Source organism: Stomoxys calcitrans, chromosome 2, assembly GCF_963082655.1.
Source record: "Stomoxys calcitrans chromosome 2, idStoCalc2.1, whole genome shotgun sequence".
Classification (NCBI taxonomy): Eukaryota; Metazoa; Arthropoda; class Insecta; order Diptera; family Muscidae; genus Stomoxys; species Stomoxys calcitrans.
The window spans coordinates 19,089,227-19,116,428 of NC_081553.1; the positions used below are offsets into that span (position 1 = coordinate 19,089,227).

Here is a 27,202-nt window from a genome sequence, read left to right on the forward strand (position 1 = left end):
GGACGGACCCTCCCCCTTACCCCAAAAGTACTACCCAAAAATAAAAGTGGACCGATCGGGACAATATGGGATTCAAATGAAAGGTATTCAAGAGTAGAGTACGAATTTCATAACAAAAGTTGGGTCCACGTACCTGGGGGGCCGCCCCAGCCCCAAAACCCCCTAAAATAGGTTTATTTAACGACCATGACAATATGGGACTCAAATGAAAGGTATTCGGAAGTAGATAACGAATAGGGTCAGGAAGTAGGAATAGGCTTTACAATTTATTGATAACGAAAGGCGGGCGGACCTTCCACCGTTACCCCAAAAACACCTCCCAAAATCAAAAGTGGACCGATAAGGACAATAAAGGTATCAAATGAAAAGTATGCGGGAGTAGATAACGAATCTGGCATACAAATTCATGTCGAAGTAAAAAAGGTCACCCCACCCCCACAAAAACGGCCAAAATGGGGACATTAGCCAATCACGGATATAAGGAACTCGGTTTGTTTGTTCCGTATAGACTGAAAAACGGCATAACCGATTTTCTCGAAATTTTCGCATATTGTGTAGGATGGTCAGGAAAGAAACATAGGCTATAAAATTTTTCGGTATCTGAAGGAGGGGGGGGGGTGGTCCCTCCCCCTTAACATAAGGTGGAGGAAATAAACATAGGCTATACAATTTTTCGCTATCGGAAGGAGGGGGACGGGCCCTTCCCCTTATGCCAAAAATATAAGGTGGAGGAAAAAAATATAGGCTACAAAATTTTTCGGTATCGGAAGGGGGGGACGGACCCTCCCCCTTATGCCAAAAACACAACTCAAAATCAAAAGTGGACCGATTGAGACAATATAGGCATCAAGTGAAATGTGTTGGAGAGTAGAATACGAATATGGTATTAAAATTTCAGTTTAAGTAGCCATCGGGTCGCCCCAACGCCAAAACTCCCTCAAACAGATATATTGGACTTTAATTTCAAGTCCGAACGGCGTCCTGCAGTGCGACACCTCATTGGGGAAATTTTTTTAAATGACCATGCATGACATTGTACCTCGCAAATGTCGCCAATCATCGCTTTGTAAGATGTTTTCGCCAGGATTTGAACGCATTCAGCGTTATAGGCTACAGTGGCACGAATTCTATATCCGCATTCAGGGGAAGTGTCCCCACCCTAAAACGGCTAAACTGATTACCTTGAAATTTTCACAGATTATGTAGGTCAGGAAGGAAACAGAGGCTATATATAGTTTTCTGATATCGAAAGGGGGAGCGGACCCTCCCCCTTACCCCAAAAGTACTACCCAAAAATAAAAGTGGACCGATCCGAACAATATGGGATTCAAATGAAAGGTATTCGGGAGTAGAGTACGAATTTCATAAAAAAGTTGGGTCCACGTACCTGGGGGGCCGCCCCAACCCCAAAACCCCCTAAAATAGGTTTATTGGACGAGCATGACAATATGGGACTCAAATGAAAGGTATTTGGGAGTAGATAACGAATATGGTCAGGAAGTAGGAATAGGCTCTATAATTTGTTGATAACGGAAGGGAGCGGACCTTCCACCGTTACCCCAAAAACATCACCCAAAATCAAAAGTGGACCGATAAGGACAATAAAGGTATCAAATGAAAAGTATGCGGGAGTAGATAACGAATCTGGCATACAAATTCATGTCGAAGTATAGGGGGTCATTCCACCCCCACAAAAACGGCCAAAATGGGCACATTAGCCAATCACGGATATATGGAACTCGGTTTGTTTCTTCCGTATAGACTGAAAAACGGCATAACCGATTTTCTCGAAATTTTCGCATATTGTGTAGGATGGTCTGGAAAGAAACATAGGCTATAAAATTTTTCGGTATCGGAAGGAGGGGGGGGGGGGGGGGGGGGCGGTCCCTCTCCCTTATGCCAAAAACATAAGGTGGAGGAAATAAACATAGGATATAAAATTTTTCGGTATCGGAAGGAGGCGGGGGCGGTCCCTCACCCTTATGCCAAAAACATAAGGTGGAGGAAATAAACATAGGCTATACAATTTTTCAGTATCGGAAGGGGGAGGGGACGGGCCCTCCCCCTTATGCCAAAAACACAACCCAAAATCAAAAGTGGACCGATCGCGACAATATAGGCATCAAGTGAAAGGTGTTGGAGAGTAGAATACGAATATGGTATTAAAATTTGAGTTTAAGTAGCCATCGGGCCGCCCCAACGCAAAACTCCCCCAAATAAACATATTGGACGTTAATTTCAAGTCCGAACGTCGTCCTGCAGTGCGATACCTCATTGCGGAAAATTTTTTAAATGAGCATGCATGGCATTGTACCTCGCAAATGTCGCCAATCACCGCTTTGTACGATGTTCTTGCCAGGATTTGAACGCATTCAGCGTCATAGGCTACAGTGGCACGAATTCGATATCCGCATTCAGGGGAAGTGTCCCCACCCTAAAACGGCTAAACTGATTACCTTGAAATTTTTAACAGATAATGTTGGTCAGGAAGGAAACAGAGGCTATATATAGTTTTCTGATATCGAAAGGGGGAGCGGACCCTCCCCCTTACCCCAAGAGTACTACCCAAAAATAAAAGTGGACCGATCCGGACAATATGGGATTCAAATGAAAGGTATTCGGGAGTAGAGTACGAATTTCATAAAAAAGTTGGGTCCAATGAAAGGGGGGGCCGCCGCAACTCCAAAACCCCCTAAAATAGGTTTATTGGACAAGCATAAATATATGGGAATTAAATGAAAAGTTTTAAGGGAAAATTACTAATAAAGTCTGGAAGAAGGGATAGGCTTTATAATTTATTGATATCAGAAGGGGGCGGACCCTCCCCCGTTACCCCAAAAATATCATCCATAATCACAAGTGGACCGGTAAAGACAATATGAATATCAAATTAAAAGTATTGAAGAGTAAAATACGAATTAGTATTAAAAATTGGGTCCAAGTACCCAGAAAGTCGCTCTAACCCCAAAATGTCTTAAAGCAGATAAGTAAGCAGATAAATGTCCATATCAATATGGGCCTCAAATAAAAGGTATATAGGTATATATAGGTCGAAGTATAGGTGATCATCCCTCCCATAAAAATACCTAAATAGGCATATAAGCCAATCGCGACTATATGGAACTCGGTTTGTTTTCTGTTCCGCTAGATTCAAAAACGGAGGAACCGATTTTCTCGAAATTTTCACAGATTATGTAGGTTGATCTGCAAGCAAACATAGCCTATATAATTGTTCAATTTCGGAAGGGGGCGCAACCCTCCCCCTTACCCAAAAAACATCACCCAAAGGAGGTTCATGACAATATAGAACTCAAATGAAAGGCATTCGGGAGTAGATTACGAATATGGTAAAAATATTAAGTCCATGTAATGGGTGGTGTCCTCACCCCCAAAAACCCCCGAATATACGTACGTACTATCCGACCATGCTATAGAACTCAGCTATAGGCAGCTATATCCAAACCTGGACCGATTTGGGCCAAGTTTCAGAAAATGTTCGAAGAGCCTAACACAACTCACTGTCCTAAATTTAGGTGACATCGGACAAGAAATGCGCCTTTTATGGCCACAAAACCTAAAACCGATAGATCGGTCTAAATGGCAGCTATGTCTAAATCTGGACCGATTTGAGTGAAATTGAAGAAGGATGTCAAAGAGCCTAACACAACTCACTGTCGCAAATTTCGGCGACATCGGACAATAAATGCGCCTTTTATGGGCCCAAAACATTAAACCGAGAGATCGGTCTTTATGGCAGCTATGTCCAAATCTGGACCGATCTGAGTGAAATTGAAGAAGGATGTCGAAGAGCCCAACACAACTCACTGTCCAAAATTGAGGTGACATCGGACAAGAAATGCGCCTTTTATGGCCCCAAAACCTTAAACCGAGAGATCGGCCTATATGGCAGCTATATCCAAATCTGGACCGATCTGTGCCATAATGCTGAAGTATGTCAAGGGGTTTAATTTAACTCTTTGTCCTAAATTTCGGCGACATAGGACAATAAATGCGCTTTTTAGGGGCACAAAACCTTAAATCGAGGGATCGGTCTATATGGCAGCTATATCCAAATCTGATCCGATCAAGGCCAAATTGAAGAAGGATGTCGAAAGGCCTAAGACAACTCACGGTCCCAAATTTCAGCTAAATCGGATAATAAATGTCACCTTTATTGGCTTAAGACCCTAAATCGGAGGATCGGTCTATATGGCAGCTATATCCAAATGTGGACCGATCTGAGCCAAATTGACAAAGGATGACGAAGGGCCTAAGACAACTCACTGTCCCAAATTTCATCAAAATCGCGTTATAAATGTGGCTTTTATGGGCCTAAGACCCTACATCGGAGGATCGGTCTATATGGCAGCTACATCCAAATGTGGACCGATTTGAGCCAAATTGACAAAGGATGTCGAAGGGCCTAAGACAACTCACTGTCCCAAATTTCACCAAAATCGCGTTATAAATGTGGCTTTTATTAGCCTAAGACCCTAAATCGGAGGATCGGTCTATATGGCAGCTATATCCAAATCTGAACCGATCTGGGCCAAATTGACGAAGGATATCAAAAGGCCTGACACAACTCACATTTCGAAATTTCAGCAAAATCGGATAATAAATGTGGCTTTTATTGGCCTTAGACCCTAAATCGGTGCATCGGTCTATATGGGGGCTATATCAAGATATAGTCCGATATAGCCCATCTTCGAACTTAACCTGCTTATGGACAAAAAAAGAAGCTGTGAAAAATTTCAGCTCAATATCTCTATTTTTAAAGACCGTAGCGTGATTTCAACAGACAGACGGATACACATACGGACAGATGGACGGACATGTCTAGATCGTCTAAGATTTTTACGCTGATCAAGTGTATATATATTTTATAGGGTCGGAAATGGATATTTCGATGTGTTGCAAACGGAATGACAAAATGAATATACCCCATCCTTCGGTGGTGGGTATATTAAAAATAAAATTTTCTATAAAAAAAAATACTATCACTGGTCACTCCACCCCAATGTCACTCTATGTTGCTTTATTCCAAATCAATGTTTTATTGCCCTTTATATTGAATTAAATGTTTTATTTACTGAACTGGGTCACCATATATATTTTTGTTTTTAATTTCTGTTTGTGTTTTATTTCACATTTCAGTTTAGCTACTCATTTATTAGGAGTAAAGTTAGACAGGTGAGACAACGCACATAATTTATGAAGACATACTAATGGAAGCTGTTCGGTAACAGGTTTTGCTGTGGCATTGCTCTTTGCCCAACAAATTCAAAAAGTTACAATAAACGCAACAGTGATTTATAATTAAGTTGACAAAATTTTATTTGCGCATTCATCATTCAGGAATTTTTCAAAAATAATGGGTATAATTATGAAAAAAAAAATCCCATGATTTTAACCGATAAAACAAAAATAAAAATTTGAGATAAAGTTTTATTAGTGTGGTTAAACAATACTTAGCACGGGTTGGAGGGCATTTTGGAGCTGGAGCAACGGGGCAGCTTTCGGTATCTATTCCCGAATGCCTTTCATTGGGGTCCCATATTGTCATGATCGTCCAATATGTCTGTTTGTGGGAGTTTTAGGGTTGGGCCGGCCCGCTGGCTACTTAGAGTCAAATTTTAGTACCATATTTCCCCCTAAAGGTTAGGTTATGTAATAGTGGTAGTCCTTTACAGACTCACTTGGGCATTATAAGGCTTCTGGCGGGAATTGAACCCACAACTCATGCCGGGGCGCCCTCTCCCTTATACTTCGACCTGATTTTGTATTCCAGATTAGGAGTTGACTCCCAAATACCTTTCATTTGAACCCCATATGGATATGAACGTTCAATTTGTCTGCTTGGAGGAGTATTGGGGTTGGGGCGACTTCCTAGGTACTTGGACCCAATTTTTATATACTACACCACCACTGTGGAACAGGGTATTATAAGTTTGTGCATTACTTTGCAGCGCTAACAAGGAAAAGAGCTAGACTCATTGGTAAGTATACCGATCGACTCAGAATCACATTGTGAGTCCATGAATTTTTTTAATCGAGGTAGTGATTGGTCGTATTTGTTGTTCAATCGTCACGAAATTTTGCACATGTCACTTTTTTGGCTCAAGGACAAAAGCTATCGATTTTATTAGAAATAGGTTCAGATTCAGATATAGCTCCCATATATATGTATCACCCGATTTCCACGGCCATTTAGCCCGTAGTAACTACAATTTTCAACTAATCTGCACAAAATTTGGCACGAATTGTTGCCGATCTTAACATATCTGCAAGATTTCATAAAAATCGGTTCAGATTTAGATATTGCTCCCATATATATGTATCGCCCGATTTGCACTTTAGTAGCCGTAGCAATTACAGTTTTCAACCAATCTGCACAAAATTTGGCACGGATTGTTTCGTTGCTGATCCTAACATATCTGCACATAAAGCACGCTTACTTTCGAAGGAGTAAAGCTAGTCGCTTGATATTTTGAACAAATACTTCTTATTATTCAAGGCCGATTGGGATTGCAAATGGGCCAAATCGGTCCAATTTTTAAATAGCTGCCATATAAACCGATCTTGAATCTTGACTTCTTGAGCTTCTAGAGGGCGCAATTCTTATCCGATTTGGCTGAAAATTTGCAAGAAGCTTTCTAATATGACTGTGCTAAATATCGTCTAAATCACTCTATAACCTGATAAGGCCGCCGTATAAACCGAACTCCCAATTAGACTTTTTGATCCTCTAGAGGGCGCAATGTTTGTTTTATTATGCCAACAACTGTGTTAAGTATTGTTCAAATCGGATCATAACCTGATATTGCTGCCATATAAGCAGATCTTGGGTCCCCTAGAGGCTCAAAAAGTCTAATCGTGAGATCGGTTTATGTGGCGGCCATATCAGGTTATCGATTGATGTAGACCATACTTGGCACAGTTGTTGGGAGTCATCCTAGAACACTTTATGCATAATTTCAGCCAAATCGGATAATAATTGCGACCTCTAGAGGCTCAAGAAGTCAAGATCCCAGTTCGGTTTATATGGCAGCTATATCAGGTTATGGACCAACTAAAATCATATTTGACACAGTTGTTGGAAGTCATAACAAACCACTTCTTGCAAAGTTTCAGCCAAATCGGATGTAAATTGCGCCCTCTAGAGGCTCAAGAAGTCAGGATCCCAGATCCGTTAGATATGGCAGCTATACCAGGTTATGCACCGAGTTTAACCATACTGCGCACAGTTGTTGAAAGTTATACCAAAACACTACGTGCAAAATTTCACTTAAATCGGACGACAATTGCGCCCTCTAGAGGCTCAAGAAGTCAAGACCCAAGATCGGTTAATATGGCAGCTATACCAAAACATGGACCGATATGGCCCATTTACAATTCCAACTGACCTACACTAATAAGAAGTATTTGTGCAAAATTTCAAGCGGCTAGTTTTACTCCTTCGAAAGTTAGCGTGCTTTCGACAGACAGACGGACGGACGGACGGACGGACATGGCTAGATCAACATAAAATGTCACGACGATCAAGAATATATATACTTTATGGGGCCTCAGGCGCATATTTCGAGGTGTTACAAACAGAATGACGAAATCAGTATACCCCCATCCTATGGTGGAGGGTATAAAAACGAAACGGAGGTTATATAATTTTCAGATATCGGATGGTGGCTGACCCTCCCTTATAGCAAAAACGCCAATCCAAACAAAAAGAGGACTGATGGGCACAATATGGGTATCAAATGAAAGGTATTGGAGACTAGAAAAAGAATATCATATTAAATTTTCGGTTCAAGTACCCAGCGCTTCTAAACAGAATTATTCGACGTTACTATCAATATGGGACTCAAATGAAAAGTATCCGGCAGAAGATTACAAATATGGCATAAAAAATTAGGTCCAAGTAATGGGAAGTCGCCTCACCCCCAAATACCCCAAAATGAGCATATCAGCCGACCATGGCTATATTGGATTCAAATCACCAAAAAAACATGGTTTCTATTGATGGGGACGGGTGCCGCGGGGACAGCCCAAAGCCCGCCAAATTGATATATAGACCAACCACGACAATATAGAGCCATGTGTTTGGGGAGCCGCCCCACCCCAAAATACCTCCCTATTATATAAAAGCTATTTGGGGTGGATATTTATTGATTTTCGGGACAAAGACCCTGGGGTCCACCCCACCTTCAAACACTACTTATTTACCGATCATGCCATTATGTATGTGACTCATTCGAAATGTTTTTGAAAGTAGAGCACGAATCTTATATTTACTTTGATGGCCAAGTGACCACCCCGAAATTCCCCCTAAGCCCGAAATATTTATCAATAAAGTAATATGGGGCTCGAAAGAAAGGCATTTGGGAGTAGAGTAAAGCAGGGGCAAACTTTTCATACATCAATAAGAGCTTTCCGATTCAAGTTGAGTTTATCAAAGATAAGGGGCCTCTTTATAGCCGAGTCCGTACAGTGTGCCGCAGTGAGTCACCTCTTTGGGAGAATCTTTTACATGACCGTGCATGGTATGGTGCCTCGCAAATGTCGCCAACAAAGAAATTTTTACCAAAAATTCCTTTTTTGCAGCTATTTTTGTCGCAATTTCCATAGCCCAAAGAAAAATTGCAGAATTTTTTAGTAAAGTTTGTTTTGTAATTGCCATATTTTTTCTTCATTCTAAACTATTTCTTAAATAATAGTATAACAAAAAATAATTAACAAAATAAATAACAAGAAAACCTCAGTAGCACAATAACAATAGTGTCCCCTTCTTCTGGGCATAGTTTAACCTGAGACAACTCAACTTCAACCTAATTGACATATGCATCATAATCGAATTCCTCCCATTCTTGGCCATGCCTATTGGGTTTGGTGCTGCCTTTGGTCAAGGATTTTTGATTACGTTTCTCACGGACCACATCGAAGTATTCATCATGAAGGCGGGCCTGTCTCTCGGCGGCATTTAAAGGTTGTGGGGCGCGAATTTTGGCAGCATTACGACTCTCGACCATTTGCAATTCAGCCATAGGGTTGCCAGGTAATTCGGCATTATAGAAATTTTGGAAAGTTTGATATTTGAACGATTCAGCGGGAACATTGTCATCTAGCATAACCGTTTCATAGTTGGGGGCGACAGGAACGGGTAGGGGAGAGCTGTGGGCCATGATGACAACCAAAGCCAAAAGTAGGCCCAAGATGTTGAAGATCTAGAAAGTAATGAAAAGAATTTGAAAAAAACAATACTTGGTGGTGAAGCTTTTCTGCTCACCTTTGCTAAAGTAATTCCTTGCATGTTTTTAGAAGTGCTTGCTTAAACGCTGTATGTTGTTGCTGGTTAATCCTTGAATTGAAAACTGAATGCCATTTCGAATTCTCATTTCATTTTTATATGAAAATATTTTGAATTTCAACATATCCCAAATATGTGCGCCGTTTCACTCGAGAACATTTTGTTAATTTTTCTTTGACTTTCATTTTAATTTATTACAAGAGAGAACAAACGTCAGACAACCTGTCTGTGTACCTCAAAATCAAAAAAAAAATCCAAATTTGGAGCGTAAAATCCCAATGAGGGTATACGTGCATGTTGGGATTTTACGTTTCCCCGTTTTTATTCGGAACATAAAAGTTTTTTTTTTTTATTTTTTGTTCTCAAATATTTATTTAAATTTTATCCAGTTTTCGAGTTTGTTGGCAAACCTCCTACTGCTGGGGGGGGGGGTCTTGTTTCCAGCAGTTTTGTTTTGGCAAATTGTTTAACAAAACAAAAACAATGGCAAAAAATGCATTTATCTTTTCGGGATTTCTTTTTTTTTTTTGTATTGTAATCCCCTTTTGTGTACTACCACACATCCCTTACAATGGTTTTACGTCATAGGTGTACGAGATTTATTTCACTTTCCCCGTATCGCAATTGACAATTGTCAAAAGCCAATGACCCAAACTTGGCTCAGTTTTTATTGGCTTCTTGCCAACATGGCTAAAATGAATTGAATTGGGATGCTGAAATTGGTATTGCTGTCAACCAGACGAAGATGTAATATGACAGAGTGCAACGTAATGGTGGGAATTTGTGTGTACCGGCTCCTATTCAGAACCGAACCAGATTGGATTTTTCTGCCGTGTTATTGGAAATCCCAGAATGTTTTCGCATAATCAAGTGGTTATTACGTCAATTCCACGAAACTTGTACATTTTGGGCATTAAATTTTGTGAGTGCGTTTGATGCTGACATAAATAATGCCAAATACAGATTTTCGTATTATTTACAAATACATTTTAGGATTTTTGATATTTTGTTGTTAAAATTTATGCGGGAGTGCTGTGAAACATAATTAAGAAATGAATAATTAATACAATTATGACATTTTGAAGGTATTTTAATTTAGTGTTGCATACTTTTAGGCGCAATGAAAATAATTTGTTGAATATTTTAGGCTTTCAACGCTGAACAAAGTACTGAGAGCAATTCAAAGCAGCCAAGAGCATCAAACTATGAGAAGCACCAGGTAAACAGTACAAATAAACGGATTAACCGATTTTCCTAAAATCTATTTTCTAGCACATAGAGAGCTGCCCGGTCAAAGTCAGATATTTAGCAGCTTGATATCCGAAGGGGGATAAAAACCTCCCCTTCACTATTTTCCAAAAAAGAGATGTTATGGAGATGGATGCAATTTTGTATACACCTTCATTTTAACATAAAGAACAAGAATTTATGTAAACATTTGCGGCCTATACACAAAACTTAATGAAGCCTTAACAAGTAAAAAGGCATTAGGTTCGGCCGGGCCAAACTTTGGATAACTACCACCTTGGGAAAATTGGATAGCTTAAGCACTCAAATTCGGCACGGACATTGAGTAGTCTAATAAATATAAGTCACTGTTCAATTTTTTAGTACAAAATATTGGTCTATTTGGCAGCTATATCCAAATATATACCGATCTGAACCATATAGGACAAGGATATTGAAGTGTCTAACATAAGTCGCAACGTCAAATTCAACGAAATCGAATAATAATTGCGCTTTTCATAGGGCCCAGACTTTAAATCGAGAGATCGTTCTATATGGCACCTATAAACAAATCTGGACCGATCTGGACCAAATGAAACAAGTAAAAAAACATTAAGTTCGGCCGGGCCGAACTTTGGATACCCACCACCTAGGGCATATATGTAAACCCCATTTCGTCACAATCCGGTCAAAATTGGATAACTTATGCACTCAAATTCAGCACGGACATTAATGGTCTAATATATATGTCACTATTCAATTTTGTAGAACAAAATATTGGTCTTTTTGACAGATATATCCAATTATAAACCGATCTGAACCATATTAAAGTCGGATATCGTGAGGCTCAGGAAAACTCACTGTTTCAAATTTCATATCCCTTAAAGGCAGATCGGTCTATATGGCAGCTATATCTAAATATAGTCCGATCTGAACCATACTTACGTCAGATGTTGGAAGCCTTAAAATAACCCACTGTTGCAAATTTCAGCGAAATCGGGTAATAAATAAAGCTTTTATGGGCTTCAGACCCCTTATCGGCAGATCGGTCTATATGGCAGATTTATCAAAATATAGTCCGATCTGAACCATACTTACGTCAGATGTTGGGAGGCTTAAAATAACCCACTGTTGCAAATTTCAGCGAAATCGGGTAATAAATAAAGCTTTTAATGGGCTTTAGACCCCTTATCGGTAGATCGGTCTATATGGCAGATTTATCAAAAATATAGAACCATATTTAGGTTGGGTGTCAGGAGGCTTTAACCTGCTCACTGTTTCAAATTTCGGCGAAATCGGGTAATAAATAAAGCTTTTGTGGCCTTTAGACCCTTTATCGGGAGATCGGTCTATATGTAGCTATATCTAAATATAGTGCGATCTGAACCATACCTACGTCAGATGTTGGGAGGCTTAAAATAACCCACTGTTGCCAATTTCAGCGAAATCGGGTAATAAATAAAGCTTCTATGGGCTTCAGACCCCTTATGGGCAGATCGGTCTATATGGCAGCTTTATCTAAATATAGTCCGATCAGAACCATATTTAGGTTAGATGTTAGGAGGCTTTAACCTGCTCACTGTTTCAAATTTCAGCAAAATTGGGTAATAAATTAAGCTTTTATGGGCTTGAGACCTTTTATCGGGAGATCGGTCTATATTACAGCTATATCTAAATATAGTCCGATCTTAACCATATTTAGGTCAGATGACGGGCGGTCAAAAACTACTTACTGTTTCAAACTTCAGCGAAATCGGTTAAAAAATAAAGCTTTCGTGGCCTTTAGATTCTTATCGGGAGATCGGTCTATATGCAGCTATATCGAAATATAGTGCGATCTGAACCATATTTAGTTCAAATGTCGTGAGGCTTAAAATAACCTACTGCTTAAAATTTCCGCGAAATCGGTTAAAAAATAAAGCTTTTATGGGCTTCAGACCCTTTATCGGCAGATCGGTCTATATGGCAGCTATATCTAAATATAGTCCGATCTGAACCGCATATAGGCATGAAGTTGAAAGGCTTGAAACTACCCAATGTTTCAAATTTCGGCGAAATCGGTTAGAAAATAAAGCTTTTATCGGCTTCAGACCCATTATCGGGAGATCGGCCCATATGGCAACTATATCTAAATATAGTCAGATCTGAACCATATTTGGGTCAGATGTTGGGAGGCCTAAAACTACTCACAGCTTAAAATTTCAGCAAAATCGGATGAAAATTTAAGTATTTATGGGCATTGGACCCTTTATCGGAAAATCGGTCTATATAGCAGCTATATCCAAAAAAAAAATATCACAATGGACTTAAAATTGTTTAAGTGAGTCTGAAAAGGATTGCCACTCTTACCTCACCTAGCCTAGCACAGTTGTTGGAAGTCATAATAAAAAATTTAATCATGCTAAATTACAGCCAAATCGGATAAGAAATGCGCCCTCTAGTGGCTCAAGAAGTCAGTTTATATGGCAGCTATATCAAAACATGGACCCATATGGCCCATTTATAATCCCAACCCACCTACACTAAAAAGAAGTATTTGTCCAAAATATCAAGCGACTAGCTTTACTCCTTCGAAAGTTGAAGTGCTTTCGACAAACAGATGGACGGACGGACAGACAGACGGAAGGACGGACATGGCTAGATCGACTTAAAGTGATATGACGATGAAGAATATATATACTTTATGGGGTCTCAGAGGAATATTTCGTGGAGTTACAAACAGAATGACGCAATTAGTATACCCCCATCCTATGGTGTGACTTCTAACACCCATGGAAAGTACGATCTATAGGGTCAATAACTTGTTTTAGCTCATATGTATTTGAAAAAGTCGTGCAAAGAACTTGAGAAATGCGATCCATGATGAAGGGTATATAAGATTCGGCCCGGTCGAACTTAGCACGTTTGTACTCCTTAGCAAGTTTTATCGAAATCGGATAATAATTTCCGCTTTAATTGGCCCAAGACCCTCACTCGGCAGATCGGTCTATATGGCAGCTTTATTTAAATATGCTCCGATATGGGCCATATTCGGTTTGCATATCGGGGCCCCTGGTAGAACTTCTAGTGGAGACCACCGTAACGGAGAGGTTAGCATGTCCGCCTAAGACGCTGAAAACCTGCTCCGATATGGGCCATATTCGGTTTGCATATCGGGGCCCCTGATAGAAATTCTAGTGGAGACCACCGTAACGGAGAGGTTAGCATGTCCGCCTATGATGCTGAAAGCCTGTTTGCGAATCCTAACGAGAACATCATGAAAATTTTCCGCGTTGGTTATCCAGTGCTTGTGCTGGCGACTTTTGGGAGGTACTGTACCATTTGGTATGGCAGCCATGTAAAGACTTCTCCACAAAGAATTGTCGCTCTGCGGCACACCGTTCGGACTCAGTTATAAAAAGGAGGCCCCCTATAATTGAGCTAAAAAAAACTTTAATCGAGCAGCACTCATTAATATGTGAGAAGTTCGCCCATGTTCCTTAATGGAAAACTTCCAGTTTAAAATTTCATCGCAATCAGACAAAAATATGGGCATTTACAGGCTTAAGAGTATGTGTCCTTTGTAGGGTTGGAATTGGATATTTCGATGTGTTGCAAACGGAATGACTAAATGAATATACCCCTATCCTATGGTGGTGGGTATAAAAAAGGTTAATCACTATCACTTTCTGATAAACGCATTCATTTGCGATGGACTTCAACGTCCCTTTCATCGCTAGAGATATTTTCAACTTCATGCACAATTGGTGGTGATGGTTCAGTGACTTTAGTCGCAAATTCCGCTATCAATCACTTCGCATAAAAATAGTATTGAGGCATTATTTTCGAATCGCGTGAAATCAAATTCGGGTAAAAACAGAATTAAGTGTATGCAAAAATGTATCCCCACATAACTTTATAATGTTTTAATTACATTTAATAACAATGATAATTATATATTGTAACAAGCGTGCTAAGTTCGGCCGGGTCGAATCTTATATACCCTCCACCATGGATCGAATTTGTCGAGTTCTTTTCCCGGCATCTCTTCTTAGGGAAAAAAGGTTATAAGAAAAGATTACCAGAGCAAATTAGAGCGATATCAAGATAGGGTCCAGCTTGGACCATAATTAAATTATATGTTGGAGACCTGTGTAAAATGTCAGCCAATTCGAATAAGAATTGCGCCCTTTGGGTGGCTCAACAAGTAAAATAGAGAGATCGATTTATATGGGAGCTGTATCAGGCTATAGACCGATTCAGACCATAGTAAATACGTATGTTGATGGTCATGAGAGGATCCGTCGTACAAAATTTCAGGCAAATCGGATAATAATTGCGACCTCTAGAGGCTCAAGAAGTCAAGATCCCACATCGGTTTGTATGGCAGCTATAACAGGTTATGAACCGATTTGAACCATACTCGGTATAGTTGTTGGGAATCATAGCAAAACACGTCGTGCAAAATTCCAATCGGATAAGAATTGCTCCCTCTAGAGGCTCAAGAAGTCAAGACCCAAGATCGGTTTATATGACAGCTATATCAGGTTATGGTCCGATTTGAACCATACTTGGCACAGTTATTGGAAATCATAGCGAAACACGTCGTGTAAAATTTCATTACAATCAGATAAGAATTGCGTCCTCTAGAGGCTCAAGAAGTCAAGACCCAAGATCGGCTTATATGGCAGCTATAACAGGTTATGAACCGATTTTAACCATACTCGGCACAGTTGTTGGATATCATGACAAAACACGTCGTGCAAAATTTCGTTCCAATTGGATAAGAATTGCGCCCTCTAGAGGCTCAAGAAGTCAAGACCCAAGATCGGCTTATATGGCAGCTATAACAGGTTATGAACCGATTTGAACCATACTTGGCACAGTTATTGGAAATCATAACAAAACACGTCGTGCAAAATTTCATTCCAATCGGATAAGAAATGCGCCCTCTAGAGGCTCAAGAAGTCAAGATTAAAGATCGGTTTATATGACAGCTATATCAGGTTAAGAACCGATTCGAACCTTACATAGCACAGTTATTGGAAATCATAGCGAAACACGTCGTGCAAAATTTCATTCCAATCGGATAAGAATTGCGCCCTCTAGAGGCTCAAGAAGTCAAGACCCAAGATCGGTTTATATGGCAGCTATATCAGCTTATGGACCGATTTGAGCCATACTTGGCACAGTTATTGGAAATCATAGCGAAACACGTCGTGTAAAATTTCATTCCAATCAGATAAGAATTGCGTCCTCTAGAGGCTCAAGAAGTCAAGACCCAAGATCGGTTTATATGGCAGCTATATCAGGTTATGGACGGATTCGAGCCTAACATAGCACAGTTATTGGAAATCAAAGCGAAACACGTCGTGAAAAATTTCTTTCCCATCGGATAAGAATTTCGCCCTCTAGAGGCTCAAGAAGTCAAGACCCAAGATCGGTTTATATGGCAGCTATATCAAAACATGAACCGATATGGCCCATTTACAATCCCAACCGACCTACACTAATAGATGTATTTGTGCAAAATTTCAAGCGGCTAGCTTTACTCTCTCGAAAGTTAGAGTGCTTTCGGCAGACAGACGGACAGACGGACGGACATGCCTAGATCGACATCGACACGACGATCAAGAATATATATACTTTATGGGATCTCAGACGAATATTTCGAGTAGTTATAAACAGAATGACGAATTTAGTATACCCCCATCCTATGGTGGAAGGTATACAAATTAAATCCAAATGATATTCCCAACATTGCAAAATATTGATTTTATCCCACATCAGTTTAAATTAACAACAGTTTATTCACCCATTATGGTTGTGAGGGAGGGAGGGGGTAGGTGGTGTTTACTGTAATGATGCCTTTGGTGACATCGCAGCTATTCCTCTAACAAGATAATCCCTTTGCAACATATCATCATCATCATCATCATTATTCTCTTTGAGTACACAAGCAATCCATAATATTTATAACTGTTGCTTGCTCTAGTGTCGCGTGCTCCTTTGTGTGACAGAATGAGAAAGAGGGGGAGAGAGAGAGAGAGCGAATTGAAATTAATAATGATTATTATTATTTATATTGCCTTTAACAAAAGAACAATGGATTTGTGTAATGCGTGCACGATGCATGAGTATGACCCCCGAGGGCTATACGGATTGCAGCTGGATGAAGTGTCTGATCGGCACTTACCAATACTTACATGGCGATGGGCGGTAAAAAAACACAAGAAGGGGATGAGAGAGGTAGCTGTACAATAATTATTACATTTCACACGTTGTGTTGCCAGCGATAATCTGTTAATATTGACACTGTATGTATTCATAATTGGTCGTAGATTAATCGCCAATTATTATTTTTTTTTTTTATTATTAATAACAAATGTTATTTATACGCTCAGTCGTTCGTACGCTGGCATGAAATTTACGCCTCGCCTCTCGTCACACATTATAATCATAATAAATTCTGATCATTAAGGCATTAATAATGAAAGCAAAAGCCCCGTGTTCATTATCTGTACGGGGTGGTAAAGTTTTTAACATTTTGTTTTGTTTTTTTTTTTATTTTTTTGGTTTTATTTTCCTGTCATTCACACCAGTTTTATACATTCCACCATAGGATGGCGGCATACTAATTTCGTCATTCTGTTTGCAACTCCTCGAAATAAGCGTCTAAGACCCCGTCTTATATATACAAATACAACTAGACGAACCGGGCCCACTCCGCTGCGCCTTCTTTAACTCTCTAATATCGTTTTAGGGTGGGAACACTTCGCCCTGAATGCGGATATCGAATTCGTGGCATTGTAGCCTATGACGCTGTACGCGTTCGAATACTGGCGAGAACATTGGACAAAGCGGTGTTTATCCTCTTTTTATGTCGGCGACATTTGAGAGGTAAAATGCAATTCATGGTCGTTAAAAAAGATTTCCCCAAAGAAGTGTCGCACTGCGGGACGCCGTTCCGACTCGGCTAAAAAAAAAAACGGTCCCTTATCATTGAGTTTAAACTTAAATCGGAAAGCTTTCATTGATGTGTGAGAATTTGCCTCTTCTCGATTTCTGATGGTAATGTTCTTCCTTAGGCTAATGTTCTCATTAGGGGAGCGATGACACCTCAGACATTTCGACTCAAATATGGGGTGCGTTAGGGCAAACCCTAAAAAACTTGGCTCCAAAATTTTATATAAAATTCGTTTTCTACTCTCAAATACCTTTCATTTGAGTCCCACATTGTCATTATGGGTCTAATAACCCATTTGTGGTAACTTTAGGAGAAAAAGCGCCACCTAGACTTGAACGCAATTGAGCCCCATATAGCCATGGTCGTCTAATATGCCCATTTGGGGGTGTTTGGGGGTGGGCGAACTCCCATTACTTGGAATTTATGTTGTATGCCATATTTGTAATCTACTGCCTAATACTTTTCATTTGAGTCCCATATTGACATGAAGTGTACCCACCCTAAAAAAATACTACAGAGTTAAAAAAGGCGCAGCGAAAAATATAAATATTCTTGATCGTCCTGGGGTCTTGATTTCTTCTGCCACTTATGCCTTCCAGCAACTGTGTTCAAATCGGTCCATAAGCTGATACAGCTGTCATATAAACCTATTTTGGGTGTTTACATCTTGGGCCTCTAGAGGGCGCAATTCCTATCCGATTTGGCTGAAATTTTGCATGGGGTGTTTTGTTATGATTTCCAACAACAGTGCCAAATATGGTTTAAATCGGTCCATAACTTGATAAAGCTGCCATACAAACCGATTTGGGATCTTGACTTCTTGAGACCCTAGAGGTCGCAATTATGATCCGATTTGGCTGAAATGTTGTACAACGGCCTTCAATATACGTGATAAATATGGTCTGATTCGGTATATACTGAAATTTTGCACAAATACTTCTAATTAGTGTAGGTCGCTTGGGATTGTAAATGGGCCATATCCGTCCAGAACCTGATATAGCTGTCACATAAACCAATTTGGGGACTTCTTGAGCCCCTAGAGGGCGCAATTCTAATCCGATTTGGCTGAAATTTTGCACGAGGTGTTTTGTTATGCTTTCCAATAACTGTGCCAAGTATAGTTCAAATCAGTCCATAAGCTGATATAGCTGCCATATAAACCGATCTGGGGTTTTGACTTCTTGAGCCTCTAGAGGGCGCAATTCTTATCCGATTTGACTGAAATTTGGCACGTGGTGTTTTGGTATCACTTCCAACAACTGCGATAAGTATGGTTTAAATCGATCCATAACCTGATATAGCTGCTATATAAACCGATCTGGCATCTTGACTTCTTGAGCCAGTAGAGGGAGCAATTCTTATTCGATTTGAATAAAATTTTGCACAAAGTATTTTGTTTTGATATCCAACAACTGTGCCAAGTATGGTTCAAGTCGGCAATTAACCTCATATAGCTGTCATATAAACCGATCTGGGGTTTTGACTTCTTGAGCTTCTAGAGGGCGCAATTTCTATCCGATTTGGCTGAAATTTTTAAAGAGATGTTTTGTTATGACTTCCAACAACTGCGCTAAGTATAACGCAAATCGGTACATAACCTGGTATAGCTGCCATATAACCCGACCTGGGATCTTGATTTATTGAACCTCTAAAGGGCGCAATTCGCACGAAGTGTTTTCTTATGACTTCCAACAACTGTGCTTAGTATGGTTTAAATCGGTCCATAACCTGATATAGCTGCCATACAAACTGATCTGGAATCTGGACTTCTTGAGCCGCTAGAGGGCGCAATTCTCATCCGATTTGGCAGAAATTTTGTACAACGGTTTCCCTCATGACCTTCAGCATAGGTACCCAATATGGTCTGAATCGATCTATAGCTTGATACAGCTCCCATATAAACCGATCTCTCGATTTTGCTTCTTGAGCCCCTACAAGGAGCAACTCTTATCCGAATGAACTGAAGTATTACACAATGACTTCTACGATGTTCAACATTCATTTATGGTCCGAGTCGGACTATAACTTGATATAGCTCCAGTAGCATAACAGTTCTTATTCATTATTCTTTGTTTGCCTAAAAAGAGATACCGCGCAAGAACTCGACAAATGCGATCAATGGTGCAGGGTATATAAGATTCGGCCCGGCCGAACTTAGCACGCTCTTACTTGTTTTTTTATTCTTTGGTTTTATTTTCCTGTCATTTGCACCATTTTTTTTTTCTCTCCATATGAATGTGGTCTATCCTATCAATCATTTGCACATAAATACATGTATGTTACTATGTTACCACACTATGCCATGAAATGTTCTTCCTTTTGTGTGTGTGTGTGTGTGTGTGAGTGTGTGTGTGTGTGTATTAAATGTTAAATATGGCAACAGAGCATTCATTATACATACAAATTGATTAGCTTTTTGTTAATAAATTTCAAGGGAATTGGTTTTACAAAATCATTTTGATTCATTGTTCATTTTTGCAATATGACCTAATTTTAAACACAAAACAAAAGTCACTGTCATTTCTGAGAAAATGCAACTCCATATATTTTTTAAAGCCAATTTTAATGGCAAGCTATTTGAAATTTAAATTTCGGGGATTTGTTGAAAACAAGTTTTTTTCTTAAGTTTGAGCGAACCGATTCTTGAGTAGCCTTTATGATGTCTCCATAGGACAGCAACTCCAAGAGTAAATCTTTCTTCAAACAAATTGTATGGTAGCTTTACATCATCTAAAGGTTACATATTATTTGACCCCATATACAATGCCTTCCTCGTTATTTGGGGTTTTTCTTTTGCATCAATAATTTTAATTATTTTAATCCTCCTCATAAAAAGCCAAACACCTGAAATTCATATCACTAAAAGGTAGCAAGCGGTTGCAATAAAGTTTTTGCCAAATATGTCTTTGATCCGGCCGCGTAAATCCCACGTTTTTTTTTATTCCAGCAAATAAAACCCTAAATGCAAAACTTTTCATAAAAAAAATCCCAAAAAAGGCAACAAAACAAAAAATTAACTTCACGACAATACTAAAAACCGGATTTAAAAAAAAAAAACAAACAAACAAATATTTCCAAACAATTTTAACTGAGTTCAAAACGGAATATGATGTATGTGCTTTTAGATGTTCGTAACAGGATGTGAGGGTATAACTTGTATTTGTGTTAGAGAAATGGATTGTTTGATTGTGTATGAGTTATTTGGGGAATATGGGGGGAAAACGCACAAAATATAAAATTACACAGAGAAAAATGATACCATAAAAGGGAGGTATACTAATCTATACAGAGGTAACCTCCAAAAAGAAAATCTAAGTTAGGAATTCTGTGCAACTTACAAAATCCTTAACGGAAAACCATTATGGGTTTTGTAAGTAGCGCGGAATTACTTATTTGAATAGTAAGGTGAAAATAGGGTACTAAATTTTTTGATATCTGAAGGGGGAGCGGACCCTCCCCCTTACCCTAATTTTCAGAAACGCCAGATTTCGGAGATGGGTGGTGGGATTTAAGCAAAATTTTTTGTGCTCTCTTATAGTAACCTACAAACAAAAATTTGGTATTCAAATTTCGGATGTGTCACCTAGGGGGAGCGCCCCACCCCAAAACCTACCAAATATATATATACACCAATCACAACAATATGGGACTCAAATGAAAGGTATTTCAGATTAGAAAACGTATCTGATATCCACTTGTCGGACAAAGTGTTTGGGTGACCACCCCAACCTCCAAAGCACCCCTAAATCGGACATGTTTACCGACCATGGCAATATGGGACTCAAATGAAAGGTATTTGCTAGTAAAATACGAACCTAATATCCAAATTTGGGATCATGTTTCTGGGGGTGCATTCCTTCCCCAAAACACCACCCCCCAAACAGGACTTATTTATTGACCATGGCAATATGGGGCTTAAATGAAAGGTATTTGAGTGTAAAATACGAATCTGATATCCAGATGTGGGGCCAAGTGTTTGAGGAGCCGCCCATCCTAGAGAATATCCCTCAAAGTAGACAAATTTACGACCATAGCTATATGGGACTCAAATGAAAGGTCATTGGAAATAAAGCACGAATCTAATATCAATGCTCGGGAAAAGTGCCTATGGGGCCACCACATAACAGCACCCAAGTAGGAAATATTTGCTGACCATTGTCAGACCAAATATTAGGGGGACCACCCCAACCCCCAAAACACCCCTAAATCGGACATATTTACCGACCATGGCAACAAGGGACTCAAATGAAAGGTATTTGCGAGTAAAATACGAATCTGATATCCAAATGAGGGACCAAGTTTCTGGGGTCCATCCCTCATCCCCCAAATAAATAAAAGTTATGAGAGTGTAGAATACGAATCTGATATCCAGATGTGGGACCAAGTGTTTGAGGGGCCGCCCCAAGAACATCCCACAAAGAAGACAAATTTATGACCATAGCAAGATGGGGCTCAAATGAAAGGTCTTTGGAAGTAAAGCACGAATCTGATATCAATGCTCGGGAAAAGTGTCTAAGGGGCCACCCCACGCCCATAACATCACCCAAATAGGAAATATTTGCTGACCATTGCAATATGAGGCTCAAATAAGAGATATTTTAGAGTAGAACACGAATCTGATATATATATTCAAAGCCAAGTCACTGAGTGGCCGCCCCATTCCACAAAACACCCCCCAAATCGGTCATGTTGGCCGACTATGGAAAAATAGAGCTCAAATGAAGGGTATTTGGGAGTAGACCATGAATCTGACATCAACATTCGGGACCAACTGTCTAGGGGACGTCCCACCATCATAACATCCCCCAAGTGGGACGTTTTTGCTCACCAAGACAATTTGGGTCTACAAAACAGTGAAGCTCGATATTCATAGTTTTTAGGGCTCATCACCCAAACCGGACATATTTGCTGGATATTTTCAGTGTACTTAAAAAAAAAAAACACACACAGTAAAAGGAAACATACAAAAAGTTTGTAATTATTCACAATGCTAACACACCGCCTCGACACGACAACCATTCATTCATTCCTTCGAAATTGCAACCAATCCAGAGAAGAAAAAAAACGACTCCAACAAAAAAAAAACCCCAAGAGGTTGAGCATTACAAATATTCAAAAAATGCCAAAAGCTTCAAATGGAATGGCCTGAAATCGTTAGCATAGAAGAAACTCTTTGGCACCAAACGAAAATAAAAAAAAATACGAAAATTACAAAAAAAAAATTCAACCACCCATAGCAGTGAAAGCATATTTGCCCCAAAAATACGTCAAATATCTCAGAGAGAGGGAGAGTTGAAAAAAGTGTGTAACAATGTGTAGGAGTGTATGTGAAGCCTTTCATACAAAGAACCTTTTTTTCAATGTTTTGTTGTTGTTTTTTTATTGTTGCCATTTTATTTTCTAGTTCAACAAATGCAACATCCATTTTGACACACACACAAACAGAGAAATGAAAAAAGAACAGCAAAAATGCTTCAGAATGTGTGATGAACTTTTGTTTTCAATTTTCTTTACTCAAAGCATACAGCATATCATTCATACGACACACACACACATACTACACACATAGACACGTACCTCAATGGTCATTTCAGTTTGTTTGATAGAAATCTAATAAATGATTTAAACATTAATTACAAACATGTTGACTATGCAACGAAAGGTATTCAAATGAATGAAGAGAGAAGAATTGAGCACATGGTTACAGTTTTTTTTTACGATGAAATGAGAAAGTTTGGAAAAAAGCAGTTTCCAAGAATGTAAGTGTGCTGGGTAATTGTTCGAGAAGATTTCTCTTCAAAAAAAGTTCTTAAAATTTTTGTTTTCAAATTTTAATAAAAAACAAGTCTTTTTTCAATTGTGTATAACAAAATGTTGGTCTTTTCAGAAGCTATATCTAAAAATAAACCAATCTGAATCATAAACGACACGGATGTCGAAAAGCCTAACATAAGTCACTGTGTGAAATGCGCCTTTAATGGGGCCAAGACTTTAAATTGAGATATCGATCTATATGGCAGTTATATTCAAATCAGAACCGATTTGGGCCATTTTGTAGAAGTGTTTCAAGGGGCTTAACTTAACTCCCTGTCCCAAATTTCGGCAACCTCGGACAATAAATGCGACATTTATGGGCCCAAACCCTAAAATCGAGAGATCGGTCTATATGACAGCTATATCCAAATCTGAACCGATCAGAGGCAAATTAAAGAAATATATCGAAGGGCCTAAGACAACTTACTGTCCCGAATTTCAGCGAAATCGGATAATAAATGTGGCTTTTATGGGCCTAAGACCATAAATCGGAGGATCGGTCTATATGGCAGCTATATCCAAATCTGGACCGATCTGGGCCAAATTGGCGAAGGAAGTCGAAGAGCCTTACACAACTCACTGTCTCAAATTTCAGCAACATCGGACAAGAAATGCGCCTTTTATGGCCACAAAACCTAAAACCGAGAGACCGGTCTATATGGCAGCTATATCCAAATCTGGACCGATCTATGCCATATTACAGAGGTGTGTCAAGGGGCTTAACTTAGCTCACTGTCCCAAATTTCGGCGACATCGGATAATAAATGCGCCTTTTATGGGCCCAAAACCTTAAATCGAGAGATCGGTGTATATGGCAGCTATAACCAAATCTGGACCGATCTGGGCCAAATTGGCGAAAGATGTCGAAGGGCCTAACACAATCCGCTGTCCCAAATTTTAGTAAAATCGGATAATAACTGCGGCTTTTATGGGCCTAAGACCCTAAATCGGAGGATCGGTCTATATGGCAGCTATATCTAAATCTGGACCAATCTGGGCCAAATTGGCGAAGGATATCGAAGGGCCTAACACAACTCGCTGTCCCAAATTTCAGCAAAATCGGATAATAACTGCGGCTTTTATGGGCTTGAGGCCATAAATCGGAGAATCGGTCTATATGGCAGCTATATTCAAATCTGGACCAATCTGGGCCATATAGAAAAAAAGACGCCGAAGAGCCTAACACAACTCACTGTCTCAAATTTCAGCGACATCGGGCAAGAAATGCGCCTTTTATGGCCACAAAACCTAAAACCGAGAGACCGGTCTATATGGCAGCTATATCCAAATCTGGACCGATCTATGCCATATTACAGAAGTGTGTCGAGGGGCTTAATTTAACTCACTGTCCCAAATTTCGGCGACATCGGATAATAAATGCGGCTTTTATGGGCCTAAGACCCTAAATCGGAGGATCGTTCTATATGGCAGCTATATCCAAATCTGGACCGATCTAGGCCAAATTGGCGAAGGATATCGAAGGGCCGAACACAACTCGCTGTCCCAAATTTCAGCAAAATCGGATAATGACTGCGGTTTTTATGGGCTTGAGACCCTTAATCTGAGAATCGGTCTATATGGCAGCTATATCCAAATCTGGACCGATCTGTGTTAAACTGAAGAATGATGGCGAAGGGCCTAACACAACTTACTATCGCAAGTTTCAGCAAAATCGGATAATAAATGTGACTTTTATGGGCCTAAGACCCTAAATCGGCCGATCGGACTATATGGGGGCTATACCAAGATATAGTCCGATATAGCCCATCTTCAAACTTAACCTGCTTATGGATAAAAAAAAAGAATCTGTGCAAAGTTTCAGCTCAATATCTCTATTTTTAAAGACTGTAGCGTATTTTCAACACACAGACGGACGGAGGGACATGTCTTAGATTGTTACGCTGATCAAGAATATATATACTTTATATTGTCGGAAATGTATATTTCGATGTCTTGCATACGGAATGACAAAATGAATGTACCCCCATCATTCGGTGGTGGGTATAATTAGTAAGGAGAGGCGAAAGTCGGACGGTGCGGACTGTATAATACCCTGGACCCACCGTATAAGTAAAATGTGGGAGTAATATCCAATTCTGAGCCAATTTTGATAGACCGTGGCAGATGTTATCAGATGGGTTATCAAACAATCCCTTTAAAATTTTTAGCAAATATGTTCAAACTGTTGAAACTAAGTTTGACAAATGGCAACATTATTGCAAATTACCCAAAATCTGACCAACATATAAAGGGTGATTTTTTTGAGGTTAGGATTTTCATGCATTAGTATTTGACAGATCACGTGGGATTTCAGACATGGTGTCAAAGAGAAAGATGCTCAGTATGCTTTGACATTTCATCATGAATAGACTTACTAACGAGCAACGCTTGCAAATCATTGAATTTTATTACCAAAATCAGTGTTCGGTTCGAAATGTGTTCATTCACCGTAACGTTGCGTCCAACAGCATCTTTGAAAAAATACGGTCCAATGATTCCACCAGCGTACAAACCACACCAAACAGTGCATTTTTCGGGATGCATGGGCAGTTCTTGAACGGCTTCTGGTTGCTCTTCACTCCAAATGCGGCAATTTTGCTTATTTACGTAGCCATTCAACCAGAAATGAGCCTCATCGCTGAACAAAATTGGTCAAAATTTGAACACATTTCGAACCGAACACTGATTTTGGTAATAAAATTCAATGATTTGCAAGCGTTGCTCGTTAGTAAGTCTATTCATGATGAAATGTCAAAGCATACTGAGCATCTTTCTCTTTGACACCATGTCTGAAATCCCACGTGATCTGTCAAATACTAATGCATGAAAATCCTAACCTCAAAAAAATCACCTTTTATATGGAAACTATATCTAAATCTGAACCGATTTGGAGCAAACTTCACAGATATTGTGGTAGTTGTCAAGGAAATCGTTGTACAGGACGTTGGTAGGATTGCTCAATAAATGCGTTTGCAGTGGCTCTTGGAGTGAAAATCGGGCGAAATGCATGACAGCTATTTCTAAATCTGGGCCGATTTCTATGAAATTTACCAGTCATGTCGAAAGTCATAAGAAAATCCCTCCTGCCAAATTACGCGAGAATCGGTTAACAAATGAGCACTTTATTGCAATACTAGCTGAACCCGGCCCGCTCTGCTGCGCCTTCTTTTAAAAGAAAGTAAATCCATTTTTAATAAAACTTAGAATGAACTTTAATCAAATATACTTTTTTTACACTTTTTTTCTAAAGCAAGCTAAAAGTAGCAGCTGATAACTGACAGAAGAAAGAATGCAATCACAGAGTTACAAGCTGTGAAAAAATTTGTCAACGCCGACTATATGAAAAATCCGCAATTACTTTTTGGGCAACCCAATATATCGCTTGACTAAAAGTTTAACAATATAAGTGCCTTTATCTGAATCTCATATGATTCTACGAATTGGTCTACGAATTTAAGTTTGGATGTAAGGTGTATTCCATTCTTACAATGCTTCATTTCAGCCTGATATTCTCATGATGTCTGATTTAGTGTAGTTTTCGGGGGAGAGGTGGTCCCCCAGATACTTAGCCCTGAAAAAATTTCAGCATAGTGCTCTTCTCTCAAATACCATTTACTTAAACCCCATATTGCCATTGGCTTAAGAGGAGTTTACAGGATGGGGCGTCCCCCAAACACATGGCCCCAAAGTAGGTTATCGAATTTGTTCTCTAATCTGAAGTACCTTTCATTTGAGCCATATATTGGCATGGTCGAAAAATTTGTTCCCTTTGGGGGTGTTTTGGTAAAGGGGTGATGCCGTAAATACATGGTACTACATTTGAATATCAAATTCGTATTCTACTCCTGAATAACTTTAATTTAGCCCCATATTGCGATGGTCACTAAAAAATTGCTGTTTGTGGGGTAATT

General features: G+C 39.5%; 2 protein-coding genes across 6 annotated transcripts in view; both read right to left on the bottom strand.

Annotated features, from left to right (window-relative positions):
• LOC106091387 (uncharacterized) overlaps positions 1–27,202 on the bottom strand; it is a 509,131-nt gene that overhangs the window by 185,836 nt on the left and 296,093 nt on the right. The window lies entirely within an intron of this gene.
• LOC106090594 (uncharacterized) lies at positions 8,730–10,234 on the bottom strand. The gene is made up of 2 exons (XM_013256835.2): positions 9,284–10,234; positions 8,730–9,221 (listed from the first exon to the last, which is right to left on the bottom strand). Exons 1-2 carry the CDS (start codon positions 9,305–9,307, stop codon positions 8,826–8,828), a joined length of 420 nt encoding a protein of 139 aa, XP_013112289.1. The 5' UTR covers positions 9,308–10,234; the 3' UTR covers positions 8,730–8,825.

Bases quoted from the DNA above. Each gene is read 5' to 3' on its own strand.
- LOC106090594 (XM_013256835.2), bottom strand. From the start codon at position 9,307: ATGCAAGGAATTACTTTAGCAAAG. The intron at 9,222-9,283 runs GTGAGCAGAAAA...ATTACTTTCTAG, and splicing joins AAGGAATTACTTTAGCAAAG to ATCTTCAACATCTTGGGCCT.